This window comes from Mauremys mutica, chromosome 4 (assembly GCF_020497125.1).
Source record: "Mauremys mutica isolate MM-2020 ecotype Southern chromosome 4, ASM2049712v1, whole genome shotgun sequence".
In the NCBI taxonomy this organism is placed as follows: Eukaryota; Metazoa; Chordata; order Testudines; family Geoemydidae; genus Mauremys; species Mauremys mutica.
In genome coordinates, this window is record NC_059075.1 from 147,803,251 (window position 1) to 147,824,143 (window position 20,893).

General features: G+C 45.6%; 1 protein-coding gene across 2 annotated transcripts in view; it reads left to right on the forward strand.

Moving 5' to 3' along the window:
* NUP160 (nucleoporin 160) overlaps positions 1 to 20,893 on the forward strand; it is a 54,168-nt gene that overhangs the window by 24,789 nt on the left and 8,486 nt on the right. Inside the window, exons 18-30 of one of the 2 annotated variants that reach the window (XM_045015911.1) lie at positions 2,757 to 2,890; positions 3,867 to 3,937; positions 6,377 to 6,536; positions 7,040 to 7,109; positions 11,153 to 11,251; positions 11,712 to 11,831; positions 13,661 to 13,756; positions 13,887 to 13,981; positions 15,057 to 15,153; positions 15,235 to 15,340; positions 15,630 to 15,790; positions 17,886 to 17,946; positions 19,632 to 19,742. In XM_045015911.1, coding sequence (XP_044871846.1) covers positions 2,757 to 2,890; positions 3,867 to 3,937; positions 6,377 to 6,536; positions 7,040 to 7,109; positions 11,153 to 11,251; positions 11,712 to 11,831; positions 13,661 to 13,756; positions 13,887 to 13,981; positions 15,057 to 15,153; positions 15,235 to 15,340; positions 15,630 to 15,790; positions 17,886 to 17,946; positions 19,632 to 19,742 — 1,381 coding nt within the window. The remainder of the gene's footprint in view (positions 1 to 2,756; positions 2,891 to 3,866; positions 3,938 to 6,376; positions 6,537 to 7,039; positions 7,110 to 11,152; positions 11,252 to 11,711; positions 11,832 to 13,660; positions 13,757 to 13,886; positions 13,982 to 15,056; positions 15,154 to 15,234; positions 15,341 to 15,629; positions 15,791 to 17,885; positions 17,947 to 19,631; positions 19,743 to 20,893) is intronic. The other variant, XM_045015912.1, reaches the window with a different exon arrangement.

A 20,893-nucleotide genomic window follows, 5' to 3' on the forward strand; every position in this document is an offset into this window, starting at 1 on the left:
TTGGATCAGGACTCCCACTGTTACAACACCATGACATTTCAAAAGTAAACATCTGAAACTGTGAAATTAACTATTTTAAAAATCCCATGACTGTGAAATTGACCAAAATGGACTAGGAGTTTACAGGGCCCTACTAGTAGTCATCCTGTGATTGACCAACGCACCTGGGGTCTCCTCCTGTGTCACTTCCAACTGAGGAGCCCCCAGCTTGTAGCAGAAATTCTTCTTATTAGATCCTAAGTGCATGACCTTGCACTTTATACTATTGCATTTCATCCCATCTCTTGCTTCAATCTTCAAGGTCCTCCAGATTTTCCTGTATAATATTCCAGGCCTCCCCCGTATTGATGTTGCTTCCCAGCTTTGTATCATCAGCAGATTTCATTAGCACACACCAACTTTTTGTGCCAAAGTCATTAGTAAAAATATTCAATATTTTTTTCAAAAATTTCAAAAATATTCAATATTACTGGCTCCACTAGTAACCTCCCTTCAGTCCGATGGTTCATCTTTCAGCACAACCTGTTTTCAGACTTTTTAGACTGTGTAACCCTTTCCAAATAATGTAGTCTACAATGTACCCCTGTCTGAAATAGGGTCATAATATACTTATGATTAGTTTGCCAAGTTTTACTAAATGAAATGCGTTGTCTGCCATCGCAGGATTTTTCATGTGTACCACATGATGAGAACTCATGTACCCTTAGGGATATGCTTACACCAGTTCAAAAACCACTGCTTTACCTAGTTCCTTCTCCGTCTTACAGTTCTTGTACTAATTCCTGTTTTCTTGAATTTAACTAATAATTTCCCATATGGTGCTGACTCAAATGCCTTACTGAAGTGTAAGCACATTAGATTTTCTGCATTTCTCTTCTCTAAAACATCAGTTATTTTCTCAAAGAAAGAAATCAGGTTAGAGTGGCACAATCTACCTGTGTTGCAGTACGTCTCCTTTTCAGTTTACCTCCACAAATTTAATTATTCGTTCATTTGCAATTTGTTCTAAAGTCTTGTATTCTGCTAGGGTCAGACTAACAGGCTGTAATTGCCTGGATCAATTTTTCCATTTAATAAATATAGGTACAATGTTACATATCCTCCAGTCATATGGTACTACCCCCAAATAGATGGATGTATTAAAATCCTTGCTACCAGACTAGCAGTATCATGTGTAGTATTCTGGGATGGAAATTATCCAGTTGCCCTTATTTGAGCACATTAAGCTCTTTAAGTTTTTCTTCCACTTCAACTGTGGCCATTTCCATTTCTAGACACTCATTTCTGTCAGCGATCCTGCCTTCATGCCCATGTTCCACATTATCCCCCTTACTGAAAAGCAAGGCAAAGTATTCATTGTAGATTTTGGGCCATACCTAGATTACCTTTTAATCTCCTCATCCAAACTGCACAGTGGCCCAAATTTATCCTTTTTCTTTTTATATAAATTAAAAGACATCTTATGTATCTTCATTTCCTTGGCAAGAGCTAATTTAGCTTGATTTGTAGCAATTCTTACCTTATTCCTACACTTTCTAAACTTCTGTGATGTGTCTTTCTTTGCTGATCAGTCTCATTTTCCATTCCCTGTAGGCTGTTGGCCTACTCTTAAAAACCTTTAAGGTGGTTATTCATCCAGCTGGGTCTGGAGGCTTTCACTACAAGTTTTCCCCCCTTGCTCATGATGCAAATTGCAGATAGTTTTTGTGTAGTTGACTTAAAGAAATTCCAGACCTTTTCCACATGTAAGTCTTTGATCTATCCAGTCCAGCTGACTTCTTTAACTAATTCCCCAGAATACAGCATAGACATGGACTGTTGATTACGTTGTCGACCCTGCTCATACATATGTAAAGACACAAAAACACAAACATCCTCTCCCCGCATGTCTTTTGAGAATTATTTATTTTGCAGGATGTTTAACTCTTTCTAGCCATTTGTCACATTGTCCTTTTGAAATCAAAAGCCAGAGTTGACGACCTGGTTTTGATTATCATTCCATTTAATTTAACCTGAATCAACTTGTGAACGCTTAGTCCAAGATTGAGTCCTACGACCAGCTTACCAGACTTATCAAAACCAAGTCTAAAACTGGTTTAGTGACGATTTGATGAAGAAAACTCTCATACCAGTATAAAGATGCATTACACTGGTATAGCTATGCACACATAGGAAGGGGAATAACTATATCCATATAAGGCGTCTTCACACCAATATAACTATCTACTCTAGGGCTCTTACAGATGTAACTATTTTTTAACTTCCTCCTCTCTCCCCAACTGAAATATACCAATAAAACTTACACGTAGACCAGGCCTGAGAGGTGCTGCCTCTGTAACGACCAATTTCAGCCTCCAATTTCCCTTTCATAATTAACAGAAAAGAAATAAAATTATCTGTCCCCTTGTGGAACTCAGAACAGCTCCTCTCCCCTCTTTGTAGCCTTACCTCCGTGTTAAGCTTTCACTGTGTGGCCCTGGGTAAGGACTGAGCTGCATGCCGGCTTGCACCGAAGTAATGAAACAAAATGAATGTGCAGTTTTTGTTGTTTTGGTGCCGGTCTGTTTAATGGTTTGGAATGCAAATGTCCTGTTTCTGTTTAGCGTACGCTCCCTGCCCGCTAATGGCTAGCAAGGCTGGGCCCCATGCTGACCTTTGACACTCGTTGTGATGTCACGTTTTTCTTCTGTCTCAGCTGAAGCCATTGGCTATCTCTGGCCTTAGTTACAATGCCAGCTGCTTTGGTCTCCTTACAGATGATTCTGGGAGGGGGCCAGCTGTTCCAGTCTCAGCAGGACCTGCTGCATCGCACCTCTCCCTTGTTGTTGTCTTATTACCTGATCAGGTGGGCGAGTCAGTGCTTGGCGTCGGACGTTCCAGTCGACACACTGTAAGTGCTTGTGTTCTCAATCTCTCTAGTCAAAGTGGGTTGCTAGGTTTCATATACATTCTTTGAGATGTCTGAAATGCCCTTTAGACAGATGAGAGAGCATCTTGGGTTCTAATTCTAAAAATCTTAAAGAAATTACCTCTCTTTGGGTGATAAGAGAGTCTTAAATGTAAGTTTAAGAGACTATTGTCAACTCAGATCCTTAGTCTAACTTTCTTCTTGCGGGGAGGGGGAGGGTCACTTCATTGTTAGTGTTTCGCTACTTCTGTTCTCCCTGAAAGATTTGTGCTCCACAGCTGAAATGCTTCTATTTACCATGTTACGTCAGAGATGGTTCTTCCTGGGTGGATGGACCGGAAGCTTCTTTTTAGGAATTCTACAAAGACACAAACAAAAGCTTCCTCCGACGCTGTACAGACAAGTCCTGCGAGACTTGTTGGAAGCTACTTTTAGGCGGCTAAATTAGGTTTGATCAGTAAAACTTTGTGAAATACCAAGTGTCTATATAGGTGTGAAACACTGACAAGATACAGTTTGATTTTTCCCTCCCACCTTTGATTTGTTCTCTTCCTGTCCCAATTCCCAACTCTTTATATTTTTGTACTGTAATTTTGGCATAATGGTCTGTAACTGGGTTTTTACTGTTCAATAAAAACTCACTGAAAAGTGAGTTGCTCTTTCCATCCGTTGGCCTGGAGCAGTCATATCTGAGAATCTGGACTGATGCAGAGTAGCTTTGACAACTGTAAATTATCATTTCTCTTTTCAGCTGTATTGCGAATGGACAGTGAAAATATCCAAAGCATTTTAGATTTCTGACTTTCCCTTGGGTACTGAGTCTGCCTTTGCTGTGCCGTGGCAGGGTTTCGTACCCTGGTCATTTCAGTGGACAGTTGGGGTCAGTGTGGACAGTGTTAGAATGTGTAACACAGAATGTGCTTGTCTCTCTTTTTATAGCTAGATTTTTCTCCTCTAGGGAATCCAACTTGCAGCACTTGTCTGTACTGGAGTTAACAGACACCACAGCCTTAACACCACATAAACTAGGTAAGAGCTGTGCTACCAGGTCTTCAGCTCTTAATTCTGACTTTGAGCCCATACTTTCAGACGTGACTAGTGATTTGGGGGGGGAAGGGGGGGGCTGGGTCCTTGAGTGCCCAGTTTCAAGGGGCTTATCTTTCAATATGTTCATCACCCACCCTCTTGTGGTCTGCAAAAATTGTGTGTGGCCAAAGTAAAGCCAGTCTCCACTCAGGCATTTCCCGTGACTTTGCAACCTATCGCTTTTTTATTAACTCTTTTAATGTATTTTTTTGTATGTAATTTCCTAGGTTTTTTAAAAATGAGAAATGGTTTGTGTGTCTGTAACGCCCCTTCCACTTATCCGCAGGGTTCAAGCATTCTACTTCTGCCACTCAAGCCACATGGTTAACTACAATAACTAGCAGCAGGAGTAGGCTGTTACTTTTTGTGGACTAACCTCTAGTCTAGAGGAAGATGCATAACACTGAAACGCTGTGCTTGAATAACCCCAGTTTGCAGACAGCACAGCTCTGTATTAGCCACACTGTCCATCAGAAGTGTCACAGCAACACTATTACTGACAAATTACTCACTTTCTTATTTTTACCATGTAATTATAAAATACATTGATTGGAATATAAAAATTGTACAGTAACTTCTCACTTAACGTTGTCCCGGTTAATGTTGTTTCGTTGCTGATCAGTTAAGGAACATGCTTGTTTAAAGTTGCGCAATGCTCCCTTATAATGTCTCTCTGGAAGAGCAGCCCCTCCCTGTGGGGATTAGAACCAGCTCCCCATAATTCCCTGTAAGGTATGTGGCTCAGCAGCTGCCCAGCAGCAGTTCAGGTGGCCTTCTCCCCCCCCCCCCCTGCTCCTGACCTGCCCTCTGCCTTGGAGCTGCTCCCGGGAGCTTCCTGCTTGCTGGAGGAGGGGGGGAGAGGAGTGCTCCTGCCTCTGCCCCCCCCCCCCCCCTTGCTTCGTACACAGGGCTCTGGAACAGAAGGGGCCGGGGGAGCTTGCAGGAAGCTGTTGCTTCCTGTCTGAACTGTCTGCTCTGCTTAAAAGGGCAACATACTTGAAGTGGTGTCAGCATACTTAAAAGGGCAATGTACATCTCCTTCTCTCACTCATGCCCGCACCCCCCAAAACTTTGGAAAGTCAGCACCTGTGCAGCCGTGCATGTGCTGTCACGAGGAGGGAGTGCTGCGCTCCAGCTGGATAGCATGGGCTCATCATCATGTTCAGTTTTTGCAGGGAAGTGTTTGCAGCTACTGCCCTGCATCTATTGAGTTTCCTCCTTCCTGCCTCAGTCCACGCTGCCTTGCAGAGTGTGATGCTACATTAACAGCGGATTAACCCTTGAGGGCTCAGCCGAGTGCTAGTTCATCATTTAGCAGCAAGGCATTCCCTGGGAAATATCCCACTCTCTTACTCCACCACCTCAACCAAGCTTTATAATCATTCATTGCTGTGTACAATATTAAACTGTTTGTTTAAAATTGTTTAAAACTTATACTGTATATGTATATAATGTCTTTTGTCTGATTGGAAAAAATTTCCCTGGAACCTAACCCCCCCCCCCCCATTTACAATAATTCTTATGGGGAAATTAGATTCACTTAACATCATTTCGCATAAAGTCTCATTTTTCAGGAACATAACTACAATGTTAAGTGAGGAGTTACTGTACTTACATGTCAGTGTATAGTATATAGACCAGTATAAACAAGTCATTGTATGAAATTTTAGTTTGTACTGACTTTGCTAGTGCTTTTATGTAGCCTGGTAAAACTAGGCAAATATCAAGATGAGTTGATGTACCCCCTGGAAGACCTCTATGTACCCCCAGAGTTACACGTATCACTGGTTGAGAACCATTGTGTTAGAGTATTAAATGCTGGATGTATAAGTAGCCTGTGGACTCCTTGTGATGAGCACAGTAGACAGATTTGGTTAGGAAGAGATTACCATATGTACTCATTCATAAACCGAATATTTTTGGTAAAAAAGTGATGCATCAAAGAGTGGGGGTCGGCTTATAAACGAGACTACACCAAAATCTGATGATTTTAAACTCTATGGAATCATTGAATTGAATATCTAATACATTGTCATTTTGTTTACTTGGAGCGTCTGCAGGCATGGAGCCCCTCAGCTCCCTGTGGCCGCGGTTTGCCGTTCCCAGCCAATGGGAGCTGAGGGGCTCCATGCCTGCAGATGCCCCAAGTAAAGAAAACATCCTGACCTGCCAACTGCTTAGCCTGATGGCCGGGAGCCAAAGTTTGCCAACCGCTGAAATATAGGGTCGGCTTATGAAAGGGTCATACAGTCTTTGCTATTTTTACCTAACCATCTTGGGGGGTCGGCTTATAAATGAACGGGCTAATGAACGAGTATATACGGTATGTCTACTAAGCTGTGTGTATGTAGCTTGTCAACCCTTCTTTCATTTGTCTTTTAGTGTCCAGCCCTCAGACAATCGTGGAATTATTTTTTCAGGAAGTGGCCAGAAAACACATCATATCTCACCTCTTCTCCCAGCCTAATACCTCTCTGAGTGAAACTAGTTTGAACTGGCCTCATCTGATCACTGCAATTGCCGCTGATCTCCTGCCACTCTTGTATCCTTGACTTATTAAGCCAGAGTGAAGGTGTGTCTCTAACTGAACGTTGCTCAGCACGTGGAAGCTGGAAATAGGCCCACGTCTCCCTGGAGAGCATGTGGAATGTCTCACAATTAATAAGGCCAAAGCTGTCAATCCTGGGCTCCTGAATCTGTATTTAGCTCCCTAAGTAAAAGTGACCTGATTCCAGTTCACTTCAGTAAGATTTGTGAGTGTTCAGAACTTCTCAAAATCGGGCCACCCTTTTCGGTGCTCACACATGGGTTCTAAACCCTTAACTTTAGGCCCCCAGGTTTGAAACATTTGGCTTAGATGCATGATGGGGGTGTAGTGGTGTTCTCTGAGGTGGTGGACTTCGCTGGAGTAGCCGTTTTGTCTAAGATGGGAAAACCCTGTTACAGAACAACTTGTGTGCACCAGAGGCTTACACGTTTCAAGCCTGTTCTTGGCGCTTTTCCCTGACAATGGAGGAATTGCTCTGTTCCTTAGCTAATATTCAGATGGCCCAGTAATCCTGGCTTCCTCTTCCCAGAATGTTTGATGGGCAGTTGTCAGTACACCCAGCTACAGGTAAGCACGCTAGACACATGGCGAATAGTTTTGTCTCTTTAACAGCTTGTCTGATCCATTTACTCTTGCAACCAGCAAAGAGCTGGTGGGGCGAGAGAACAGCTGGAGACCAGAAACTGGCTTGCATATCATGGAGCCTCTTTGTAACCAGATAGGGTAAGAAAACTTTGACAATCTTAGTGGGGGTTGAGACAACCTAATATGAAAGTATATTAAGGATGGTCTCACATGGATGTTCTCTCAGCCCCTCTTGCATCTTTCGATCATGCTGTCACAGTTCAGGGTTAGCACCTTTCACCCCTTTCAGCTTACAGGCTTCTTGCCTTCACCTGCCCTGGGATGAAAGCCTGGCTGGGATGTCCCCTCTAGGACCAGCCACAGATGTAAACGTCAAAGGGATTGATATCCACATTGTTCTTTTAAGTATAAGTACTTGGAAGACTCTGAAAAATGTTTGTCCGCTCCTGCTGGAATTAACACCTGGTAACCATGGGGGAAACACAGTAACAATCAAACACGTGGAACATATAATAAAAAAAATTAAGAATCTTCCACATTCTTCCGTCACTCATATATGATAATCCTGAGATAGCCAGAAGTTAAGAATATAGTGTCATTTGGGAGTAGCTCCTTGATAAATGTCAATAAATTGATTGACAAAGAGTCCTGTGGCACCTTATGCTCCAATACGTCTGTTAGTCTATAAGGTGCCACGGGACACACTGTCGCTTTTTACAGATCCAGACTAACACGGCTACCCCTCTGATAATAAATTGATGATACAGCACAGACTATCCAGGAAGTATTTGAAGTTGATCTGCACAGAAGTTTAGTACTCTAGTTATTTTCATCAAAGCCCAGAAAGGAGGCCCTAAGCTGTATCTGTGCAGTTTGTTGGTGGGGAGTTCTGCGTCTCAGGTCCCGTTCTAAGGTGAGATACTGTAGGTGTGTAGCATTTTTCCTTTTCTAGAGCTTTATAAAGTGACTATGCGGCAGTGTGACTAAAACTCAGGAATCTGAACCCCCAGACATCTGTTAGCAGTTGCATCATGGTGCTCACTATTGTCTGTAATGCAACAATGTAAACAGGTTAACTTCAAGAGCAGACATAGACTACTTCTGTGAGCCCATTTGGGGAACTGCAATTTCAGTCAGTGAGCGGTGTACTGAACACACCCGTTAGCCAAACACAGCATCCAGAATATGTCAGATAAACAAACTTTCCACCACCTGCTTCTCTCAGTGGGTTGGTAGCAATGTGAATGAGAAATTGTTTTCAATACAAGCTACTATTTCCAGGTGTGTTTCTGTGCATTACTCAGTTCTCAGGATTACCTTCTGAACTATAACTTCATGCTCTTTAGCCAAAGGGATTTTTTCCCCAGTTGTTGCTTTTGGTGCTATAACTCTGAATTTTTTCACTCTCCTACACTGAAACAGCATGTTTCTTTCACCGCACACCGATGGACAATAAGAACATAAGAAAGGCCATACCGGGTCAGACCAAAGGTCCATCTAGCCCAGTATCTGTCTACTGACAGTGGCCAATGCCAGGTGCCCCAGAGGGAGTGAACCTAACAGGCAATGATCAAGTGATCTCTCTCCTGCCATCCATCTCCATCCTCTGACGAACAGAGGCTAGGGGCACAATTCTTACCCATTCTGGCTAATAGCCATTTATGGACTTAGCCACCATGAATTTATCCAGTCCCCTTTTAAACATTGTTATAGTCCTAGCCTTCACAACCTCCTCAGGTAAGGAGTTCCACAAGTTGACTGTGCGCTGCGTGAAGAAGAACTTCCTTTTATTTGTTTTAAACCTGCTGCCTATTAATTTCATTTGGTGACCCCTAGTTCTTGTATTATGGGAATACGTAAATAACTTTTCCTTATCCACTTTCTCAACATCACTCAATGTTAAAGTGTAGTGAGCTTGGAGGCCGGTCGCTACTGAATTATTCATGCCACGCAGTTTCTCTTGTACATTTTAGTAGGACTTAAACAGGCTCTTTGTCCCCGAACTGGATTACTTCTGGGGACGGGGATCAGCGTGTTGCAGTGTGTGCACAAAATGGATTGCAGCAGGGGCCGGGATCGGTCTGCTGCAGTTTATGTACAAAACCCCATGTATTCAAACTGTCTAAAAGAATGTCAGAATTGCAAAGCATTCAGTTCAGGAAATGGCAAGGTTGTTTGTGCCACCTGATTTCTGCCTCCTTGTGTTTGTGTTATGGTATGGTCTTTGATTGCATGATCACGCACACTTTTCCTGCAGGGCTGCTACCTGAGTCATGTCCCAGAAAGGGCAGCAGGAAGATGTTCAACGTTTATTTTTGTCCACTGTTTAAAAGTGGACTGTTCCTCACCCTCTGCAACCTTCTGCTCCATCCCCCGAAGGCCTACGTGTAATCTTGGGTAATATATGGATGTAAATTTGGAGCAACCTCAATGAATTTACTCCAGATTTACATCCTGGCGATCACAGAATGTTACCCAAAATAAGAGACAGATTCCATGATCCCACTACTGAATGTGGGAAGGGTGGGACCAACATGTAGACAGGAACGATGGCTTAGTGGTTAGGGGGCTAGTTTGGAATCGGGAGATGGAGGTTCAATTCCCTTAGTATGTCTTTGTCTCTGTTCCCATTTGGAACGGGATAAACACATTCAATGTGGGACAGTCTGATACTAGAATAGTGGGGGCAGGATAAGTACCGTAGGTAGAACACAGGCGACTATGTAGCTACATTCTTTCGATGCTTATGAACAAGGGTTTAGAGCAAAGTTTCCCAGCACCACCTTACCTTTGCCTCGAATGTGCGTTCTTTCAGCACAGTTTTAAAATGTAACCTTGTCTTGTGGAAAGGGGAAACAGAAAAGAGAGCGAGAGCTGGCACTGTTTGCTAAAGGAGTGTTTCTCAGCTGGTGGGTCGTGAGCCCTGGGGATCCCACAAAGCAAGCTGTGGGGGAAGGCCATGAGACTTTGCATACCAATCTAAAGCAAAGACTATCTGGTTCCCTCACTCGCCGCACACCCTGACCCCTCAAGGTCAAATGTCCTCTGCCGACTTCTTGAACATGCACATCAATACATTACATTACATAGACCTGTCGCTATCACTGATACTTATTTTTACTCTTTTATAACAAATGTAATGTGAAAATTTGTCACTGAAAGGCTTGCCAGCCTGAAAAGGGTAGGGAATACTGTGCTAGGCTGCTGGCCATGTGTCCGTGTGCACTGAAATACTATATGCTGTGTGCCAGATACCTCATTCTAAGCTCTCCTGGACAGTGAATGTGACGGGGGTTGTTCTATAGAGATACATGGTGCTGGTGGGGCGGAGGGAGATTGTTAAACCCTTATTAGAAGTGAGCTTGCATCAAATATTTGTTGACCCTTTTTAACTCAGCCAAATCAAAATGGCTTTTCATCCCCCTCTCCAGAGGCACCCATCTGATGTGGGGCATGTTCAAATGGTAAATTTCCAATTCCTGTCACCTCCCACTGAGAAGCTGGAGCTGTTCAGATGAGGCCATTTACTGATGGCAAGTGCGTGGGAGGGTTTCCCCCACCATCTTTGTGCTGAAAGCAGCTGAACCACTTTTGTTCATGTGGATTTTTCCTGTGGAGATTCCCAACCCAGAAGATCTGTCCAAAAGGTGTGTGATTGTTACAAGCACCTGAAAAAGGCCCTTTGGAACGGAAACACGTAGGTGCCATTAACTAGAGTTTTCACTAGACACTCTGCTGATAACACACCTCACACTTTCCATTAAGATTCCTCCTTTGCAAATGACATCTGGAAATAGGATCAGCAGAACATGGAGTCACCCTGGTGCCTGCGTTAATCTTAGTACTATAGTTACAGCGTGCCACTAAAGTAGCATTGCAGGAATCCAAAGCTGAAATCCTCAGTTTGTTTCTCTGTTAGAACAGGGACTATCTTGCCTGAATACAGGGTTGTTGGTTCATAATCAGCGTTAAGGGAATGTTAAAGCTTTTGTGTCTCTGATCAGAGGATGCCCTTTGTCTCTTAGGAATACATTCGCCTGCTGCAGCCCTGGTGTCACGTGAATGTGGGCTCCTGTCGCTTCTTGATGGGAAGATGTTACCTTGTAATGGGCGAGGGACACAAGGTACAAAACGGCTTCACTGCTTCCCAGAGTGGAGCATTGCTTCATGTGTGGGGTTCAGTGGTGGCTATGTGGATCCGCACTGTCACGCTTACCTGACCGCCGGTTACGTTCTGTTCCTAGGGCTAGAAGATGTGTTGCTCAGACAGAAATGCAAAACTCATTTCTTTAGCGTAGCTTTGCCTTGGATTTTCTCTCGCCCACTCACTCATATACACAAGCGTAAATGAGCAAGCACGTGTACATCCTTCAGATGGGGGAGGGGCAAGGGAAGATTGTTTTTAAATACCTGGGGAGGCTTTGAGACACCTGTGGAAACACATAGCTAGCTAGGGCTTAGTGGACTGGCCCGTGGTGACCCTGCGTAGCCTGACACAGAACCAAGCTGTCCTGTTTACCTGTATTTTGGATTGAGTCAGTCGCCTGAGAAAGGGAGTACTTAGCAACTTCATTTTTCTTCCAGGCTCTGGACTGTTTCTGTCAGGCTGCATCTGAAGTTGGAAAAGAGGAGTTCTTGGACAGGCTGATCCGAGCCGAGGACGGCGAGATGGCTTCCACCCCGCGCCTGCAGTATTATGACAAGGTATTGCTGCCATGATAATACAGAAACTTGGTGCTTGCTATGAAAGTTTGGTTTCAGATGCTGCCAAGGCAGCCAGTTCTCATGCTTCATGGCAGTCCTTCCCACCACTGCCACCATGTCAGGGTTCCCTCCTCACTCTGAACTTGAGGGTACAGATATGGGGACCCACATGAAAGACCCCCTAAGCTTATTTCTACCAGCTTAAATTAAAACTTCCCCCAAGGCACACATTTTTCCTTGTACCTTGGATTAGGTAAACGCTGCCACCACCAAGTGATTTAAACAAAAATTTAGGGAGGCCTATCTTCCCCCCTAATATCCCCCCAAGCCCTACACCCCCTTTCCTGGGGAGGCTTGAGAATAAACAAGATGAGCACAGACCAACCTTGGGGTTTTTTTAGGACACTTAAAAAAAAAAATCGGATTCTTAAAAAAAAAACCCACAGAACTTTATTAGAAAAAAAGTAAAAGAAGCACCTCTGTGAAATTAGAATGGAAGATAATCTCACAGGGCGATCAGATTCAAAACCCAGAGGATTTTCTTCTGGGCAAAACTTTAAAGTTACAAAAAGAAAACCAGGAATACGCCTCCCTCTCAGCACAGAGAAAATCACAAGCCAGAATAAAAGTAAACTAAATCTGTGGCTGCTGCTAGGTAAATACAAAATGGGGATTGTTATTGGCTAAAACCTGGAAGTGAAGAAGTCAGTATAGTATCTCTTGTAGTGTGTGTCTCATGTTAAGTGCAATTTATTAGTCTGCCCCTCAACTTTCAGTAAACTGCAAGAATGGTTTGCGGTCTGGAGAAACTGCCTTATAGGGAGACCTCAGAAGCTCGGTCTATTTAGATTATCCGAGAAAAGGCTAGGAGGTGATTTGGTTCTCGGAGACTGATCTATGTGGGGAAGAGACTTCTGCTGGCAGAGGGCTCTAATTGATCAGACAGAAGCAGGATGGGAGCTATTGGGTGGAAACTGAACCCAGACAAATGCAGACTAGGGGTAAGGTGCCAGTGTTTAACAGTGAGGGTGATTAACTCTTGGAGTAACTGACCCAGGGATGTGATAGATTTTCTCACTTGATGTCTTTTGTCAAGACTCGGTGTATCTTTCTGAAAGATGTACTCTAGTTCAAGCAGTTGTGGGCTTGATGCAGCAATCACTAGGTGAGAGTCTCTGGCCTTAATCTGTGAATTCTGCTGAGAGCGCCTAACTGCATTGTGGTAGGTACTTAGATTGTGGTTGTGGGTCAGAGACTTTGTTCTGTTTGTACAGTTCCTTGTGGGGCCTGTTCCATGACTCGGGCTCCTGGGTGCTACTACAGAATAAATAAGTTATCCGTGGGGGTGGGAGGGAGGTTGGAGGTTGTGGCAGCTGAATAGGGGACAGTTGGTGCTTTTGGCACCTGGAAAGGTGTAAGCAGGAGCATTGATGGATGAGTGTGTTAGCTACATTTCTTTTAGAATCATCAGCCCTCAAATGGTTAGCTGTGTTAAGATTGCAACCGTAACGGCTTATAAACATTGAGAGAGAGAGAAGTTTTAGTTGTGGATCACAGTTCTGTGGGTTGGATTCTGCAGGAAAGTCCCTAGCTGTGAAAAACACGATTTGATCCCTCTGTTTATAACATACCAAAGTATCCCTCTTTGGGTTTGAAATTCTTGGCATCTGCTGGAAAACGAACGTGTTTTTTGCAAACATCGCCAAAATCTTTTTGGCTGTTTGTGAATTCAGTGAGCGTGGAAATAACTTTCTCTTGGTAAAGAAAACAAAATTCTCCACGTTCTTAGACACAACTACATCCCAAACCAGAGTCTGTCTCCTCTCTAGGTCCTACGATTGCTGGACGTTATTGGTTTACCTGAACTGGTCATCCAGTTAGCAACGCTAGCAATCACAGAAGCAGCTGACGACTGGAGAAGCCAGGTAGGCATTAATTATTTTGTGCTGAGACATTGGGTTTTTTCCATGCAGCAGCTATTGCTGGCACCAAGAACTTATCTTAATTGGTACGGATAATATTGACTGAACTGAGTTACGCTCTCTGATGTTTTAGGCTACTTTGAGGACGTGCATTTTCAAACATCACTTGGATTTAGGGCACAATAGCCAAGCGTATGAGGCCTTAACCCAGAATCCAGATTCCAGCAGGTAACATCCTTGTGTCCTTCAACTCTGCTGCTCTGCTGTTTGAGCTGTGGGCTGCGCTTAGCGTCTGTCTCGCAACCTCTCACCCATTTGGAAAGCTGTTAGTACGGAACATTCCCATCACTCCGATGTGATATTTGCGCTTAGTTCAGTGCAGTGTAAGAAACTGATTGGGATGATTCATGCCTGCCTGGGTGCCACAGCTCCTTCTCACCCTGAAAGCCAAAACCCGGTTTATTCCTGGGTATGCTATAAGCCAGCGTTTCTCAAACTGGGGGTCGCAAGCCTATTGTAGGGGGGTTGTGGTATTGCCACCCTTACTTCTGTGTTTCCTTCAGAGCTGGGTGGGCACCCAGCTCTGAAGGCAGAGCCACCACCAGCAGCTGCGCAGAAGTAAGGGTTGCATGCTATGGTATTACCACCCTTCTGTGCTGTTGCTGACGATGGTGCTGCCTTCAGAGCTGGGTGGCATGGTATTGGGGGGGTGAGGGTGGGCTGGTGATCAGAGTCTGAAATATTTTTAAAGGGGTTCCCAGCAAAAATAGTTTGAGAACACCCCCCATAAGCCCACACTAAATAGGTCCTAACAGACTGTCTGTTATCTGAGAAGTCCCTTCCTGGCAGGAGAAGAACACAGGACCAAGAGGGGCAGAAACTGGACAGCCAGTCAGGGAGAGGCTTTCCCACCCCAATCACATTCATAAGCCTGAGCGGGGAGTGTATGTACGGGACTCGGTAGTGCGGGGGTTCAGCCTGAATCGCTCACCTTCTGGCGAGGAAGGAAGGAGGAACTCTGTTCCTTAGGACGCTTGAAGAGAACAGCTCCCCCCGTCCAGGTTCCCTGCTTCCAGCCAAGCCTCCTGCAAATTTCTACACCACCACCCGCTTTCGCCTCCCAAAAGCTTGACCAGAAGCCAGACGCAGGCCTTCCTCCTGGGGTCCAAAGGGGATGGGGAGTCCTCACCCCCCATCTCAAGTCTGAACCTCTCATGGCTTGTGAACTCTGCTGGCAGATGTTCATCTTGCCTGCCTGCCTATCCAAGTTCATTAGAATAGCTTTGCCTTTGTCTCTTCCTAGGCAGCTGGACTGTTTGCGCCAGCTGGTGGTGGTTCTGTGTGAACGCTCCCAGCTGCAGGACCTGGTGGAGTTCCCCTATGTGAACCTCCATAATGAGGTAATTCACTGGCCGTGGGCCAGGGGGGAGAACAGGTATAGTGGAAGGCAGCTGGAAAACCTCCTGTGTCTCTTGTCTTAGGTTGTGGGGATAATCGAGTCTCGAGCTCGTGCTGTGGACCTGATGACTCACAATTACTATGAGCTGCTCTATGCTTTCCACATCTACCGTCACAACTATCGCAAGGGTAAGGCTGCCGGACATTGCTAGTCCCTTGTATCTCGGCACTGGGCTCTCCTTGCCTGGAATAGCTGTACTAGTAAATCTTGTGTCCGCACAGTCTGTCGTGTGGTTCTCTCCATGATGGATGCTGTTTATCTGTCCAGATGCCAGGGGCTTTCTTAGGTGTAGCACTGTTGCCCATCTCTCTGGCCTAGCCAGTGCCTCCTCTGTATAGCCAGCAAATCCCCAGAGGTGCCAGTCCAGTGGAAAGAGAATTCTGCTATGCGCTGAAACGTTGATGTCTTCTTCCCCAGCTGGGACGGTGATGTTTGAATATGGCATGCGCCTGGGTAGGGAGGTGCGGACGCTCCGTGGGCTTCAGAAACAAGGGAACTGCTATCTTGCTGCCATTAACTGCTTACGGCTCATCCGCCCAGAATACGCATGGATAGTGCAGCCGGCTTCCGGAGCAGTGGTATGAAATCTCGAATCTTCGGCTTATTTTAAAACTGTCTGTCAAAGTGGTGGCTGTGGGCCTGGTTTTTTAGCAGTGATCCCTCTTGTTGTAAAGGTGCTTCCACTGTAAGGTCACCAGTGGGGTTCACCTATCATTCCTGCTACCATAGAGTACATGAGATTGGCCATAGGTAGGGCCCTACCAATTTCATGGCCATGAAAAACGTGTCGTGAACCGTGAAATAAGCCCTTCCCCATGAAATCTGATATCTCCCATTCTGCTGGGACCACCCCAGCTGGGGACTCCTAGCTGTGAGTCCTGGCTGGGCTGGGGAGGGACAGGACTTGTCCTTCCCCTGCACAGCCACTCTCTGGGGGGGAGATCAGATCCCCCTCCATGTGCCTCCCCTGTAGGAAGCTCTGGGGCTGGGCAGCAGCCCTGGAGGTTCCTGCAGCTGGAGGAGGCTTGTGGAGGTGGGTTTGATCTCCCCTGTGCTGCTGGGTGTGCCCCAGGCGGGGGCTCCTAGCTGCGTGGCTCAGCTGGGCTGGGGAGGAATAGGACTTCCTCTTCACCTGCACAGCTCCTCTGGGAGGGTGGGGGAGGAGATCAGACCCACCTCCAGGTACCTTTTGTGTTGGGACCCCACGGTTACCACCATGAAATTTCAGATGTAAAGATCTGCAAACGTGAAATCGACCAATTAAAAAAACCCTCTGGCCATGAAATTGATCAAAATGAACAGTGAATTTGGTAGGGCCTTAGCCGTAGGCATTACAGGCTGGTGACTGCCAATCTCAAATGCCTGCTATTGCCGCTCTCCCCAAACAGGACTGACCCTGTGTATTGGGAGACTGGAGGAAGGAGCCAGCACCAGCCATTGGGCCAGGGCTCCGACTGGGGGCAGGGGGGCGTGTCTAGCCTACTGCTCTCAGCCTCCTTTTGATCATACTCAGCAGGGATGAAGCTGGCAACTTTTGTGTTTCATAACATCACTAGGGCGTGGTCTACACTAGAGAAATTGATCGGCATATAGCTATGTCAGTGGTGGGGGGGGGAGAGAGAATTGCAAGCTGACCAGCGTAGTTCTGCTGCCAACGCCCCGGTGTGGAGACGAGTCCTCACCCCAGAACTGATGATTCCATTCAGGGAACTGGGCTAAGCTGTACTGGTAGAAGAGCTCTTTGGCTGGTATCGTTCTAATAAACGGCTATGCCAGCAAACCCGTCTGTCTAGACAAGGCCCATGTTGCGCAAGGGGCAAGGAGAACTACTTCCAGCTGGTTAAAATGTTCCGATACTTGCCAACCACGTGCAGCCGAAAACTTGAAAACTCTGAACTTTCCCAGTTTTCTCCATCTTGGCTGAGGCCTGGACATGACCCAATTGCTTTTTTTTTTAGTCAGCTGTTTGGGAAGCAAAAAGTGAAAAATATATTTATGCATCCTCTTTTCCCCCCAGCCTTATAACACATGCAGATGGATGGGTTTTCTTTGTACGTGAGGGTGGGGAAAAAAGAGAAATCCATTTTTGGCTGAGACCAGAGGCAGCATTGTAGCCCCAAAGGAGAACTTTTTGAGCATGTTTAGTGTGTAAAATCTGGTTTAGAATGGAAGCCATCGTGTAACCTGCCAATGCTGTAATCATCCGAGCCCTGTAGCCATGGTACCTGCCTTGAAGTTCACCTTCCATTCAGGGTGCGCTGTGCTTGTTTTAGCTGTATGTTGTTCTTATTGGGTCTAGTCCTCCAAAAGGCATTCTATCCACGTCAGTTCACAAAGGGGAGGATATTGCTATAATCAAGGACCAAGCTACAAATTCTGTGCCTTGTTTCCTTGGTTCTCCTGAATTTTGATAGGTTTTGTTTCTTACATAACTGCGAATGCTTCATTTTGCATCCAGCGTCTGAGATCTTACTGCCGAAGTTTGGTTCGGGGTGGCAGAGACCACGTGTGCTGCTTTCTGCAGCCAGATCCATACAGATGTAGCCTTTGGAATTGCTATATAGCCCTACAGCTCTCCCAGTGTGAGCATCTGAGATGGAGCATTAGATGGGGACGGGGAAGCGGCCTACCCTTTGAAATCCAACTTCAACTAAACCTTTTTCTTCCTGGCAGTATGAACGCCCAGGAGCGTCCCCAAAGAGAAGCCATGATGGGGAGTGCACAGCTGTCCCAAGTAAGTCACTGGCGTCTCCCATAATTCTTGTATTCCAGCACTCTGCTTTTGACTCAAAAGTTGTGCCGCTTGCTAGTAACCTGGGAGAGGGCTCCCCTCCTTCCACAGCCTCTGTACCACTTGAAGTAGCACTCGAAAAATGTGCTGCCTTTCTCTAATCCCCATCATGGCCTTGGTGTTCACATTCTTAAAATTCCAGCAGACTGATTTGTAAAAAATACAAAAACATCAGAGTTATGACAACAATGGCCTTTCAGTTTGTATTACACTGGCTGCATAACAAACATATTCCTAGCAAGTTCAGGGAAGGGCATATTTCAGCACAACAAACTTAACTCTGCCTTGTTTTGCATGTGTATCTATCTTCATTTAGATATCTAAGTATTTTCTGAAGGCATGTGATTTAGTGGGAAATGGGCACCACAAAGGGTTTGCCTGGGGCACCATGTCTAGTTTTTTTTTAACATTTCAAAAGACAGGAATATTAATAAAAACTACCTGTTGTGTTAACCAGAGTGTGGCATCTGTAATGTTCTTGACTGGATCTGTCTAAATGCTGCATAGGAGTTAAAAACTAGCAAGGAGAAGTCAGTCAAGGTGAATTCAATTGTTTGCTGTAATATGACTCCATAGGTTGATAAGAGGGACACACAGGCATGCTAGCTGCTCTGCATAATGTTCAGAGGAGCCATTTTGAAAACCTATAATCTAAAAGTCCTTCACTTGTTTAAAACATGGAGAGCAAATTCTGGTTGTTGCCGGCTAAAATGAGAGTGAGTGTGTTCTGGAGTCTAGATCTGCTTTATCATGTGCCCCAGATAGATCCTTGATTAAGGGAGAGCACAGCACATGGCATCTCCAGAAGATCAGTTTTTCCACAGCCTTCATAAAGCCATTCCCCAGGGCTTCTTCACCCTTAGCTTCACTGACTGAGCATGTGTGTAACTTGCATGTTCATTGAGTGCTGCGGTGTGTGCTAGGTGCCATCCAAGCATAGAAGACATGGCCCCTGCCCTGAATATCCTGCAATGTACTTCAGCCATGATGTGAGCACTGCGGGAGGTAGGGCAAGGGCTACAGGCAAAGGTCAGGTGGCTACTCAAGTACCTAATATGTGCATCTTGATGGATAGAGGGTTCCATTAGTCACCACGGCTGAGGGTGTTTTAAACTTGGTTTGTTTTTATACGCAATTGCAGATGCTGCAACTTCTTTCCTAGGGTGCTCTGAGGTTGGAGCTCCCTTTCTGGCCTCATCTGCCATGCCTCCACACTCTCCTGCAAGTCCTTCCTTAAAAAATGGGTTTTACCAAGTCCCCGAAAGGCTAGTCATCCTCTTGTGGAAGGGTTAACTTAGGGTAGGCCTGCACTGCAGTCCTGAGGAGTGATTGCAGCATATATCAATATAGCCGTGATAGTTTTGATTTAACTAGATAATCGAGCCTTATGCTAGGTCAGAGCTGTCTATGCGCGCTGTAATCACCCCACCCGGTTACAGGGTAGACATCTATCCTAAATGACCACATATGTGCGCTCTTCAGACACTGGTAGGTTGCATCTCAATTTTCCTTTATCTATTGACAGTTTAGACCATAAGCTCTGTAAAGCAGGGCCTTTCCCATCCCCATTGTCTGTACAACATCTGCCCTGCACTGGGCTTCTCTAAATAAACATCTGTTTTATACAGCAGCTTGCCAGATAGAAATCTTGGAGCTGGAGGATTTGGAGAAGGAGTGCATGTTGGCTCACATCCGACTAACTCTTGCACAGCATGACCCTTCGACAGCTGCTGTTGCAGGTAGGGATGGGATATTGGCCCACAGGGCTCGGAACAGCAGCTCGAAGCTGCTTTTAGAGAGTCAGGGTGTAGTTCGTACGCACGGTGTGGTGACGTGAAACTGTTTTGCGTCTGCAGCCACGTTGTCTTGTGATCTCGTCAGATCTCGCAAGCAAACCTGGGATGGACCCGGCTATACTGGAATGGGAAACCTACGAGGGGTGTTTATAAATGGGAGAGGGTTCGGAGAAGAGTCAGGAGAATGGTTACAGAATTAGAAAATTTGCTTTACGGTGAGCGACTCAAAGGGTATGTCTACCCTGCAGTTAAAAACCCACTGCTGACTTGGGCTCGCAGGGTTCAGGCTTAAGGGGCTGTTTACTTGTGGTGTTTGGGCTCAGGCTGATGCTGGAGTTCTGGGACCCTCCCGCCTTGCAGAGTGCCAAAGCCTGGGCTGCAGCTAGGGTTGTCAACCCTCCAGGATTGCCCTGGAGTCTCCAGGAATTAAAAATGTCATCTGATGAAACCTCCAGGAATATGTCCAACCAAAGTTGGCGACCCTAGGTGCCGCCCAGGCCCCAACATCTACACCGCAATTAAACAGCCCCATGGCCTGAGCCCCACAAGCCTGGGCCATCGGTGTCTAATTGCAGTATAGACTTACCCAAAGAGCTCAGTCTAGTTAGCTTAACAAAGCGAAGGTTAGGGGGTGACTTGATCAGTCTCTAAGTACCTGCACTGGGAACAGATGGTTAATAATGAGCTCTTCAGTCTAGCAGAGAAATGTCTAACACAATCCAGAGACTGGAGGTCGAAGCGAGACAAATGCAGACTGGAAATAAAAGTTACATTTTTAACAATGAGAGTAATTAACCATTGAAACAATGGTGGAGTCTCCATCACTGACAATTTAAGTCCAGACTGGATGTTTTTCTACAAGCTCTGCTCTAGGGATTGTTTGGGGGCAGGTCTCTGGCCAGTGTTAGGAGGTCAGACTAGGTGATCACAGGGGTCCCTTCTAGGCTGCTACAAGAAGTATGAACGGTGAGCGTCTCTTCAGTCTATTCTTTAACCAATGCACCTGCAGAATGTCTGGGGCATTGCTGCTGTTACTCACGTTCTTTGCTGTTGTCATGCAGAAGTCTAGGCAAATTGGGGATAGGGGGAGGTTA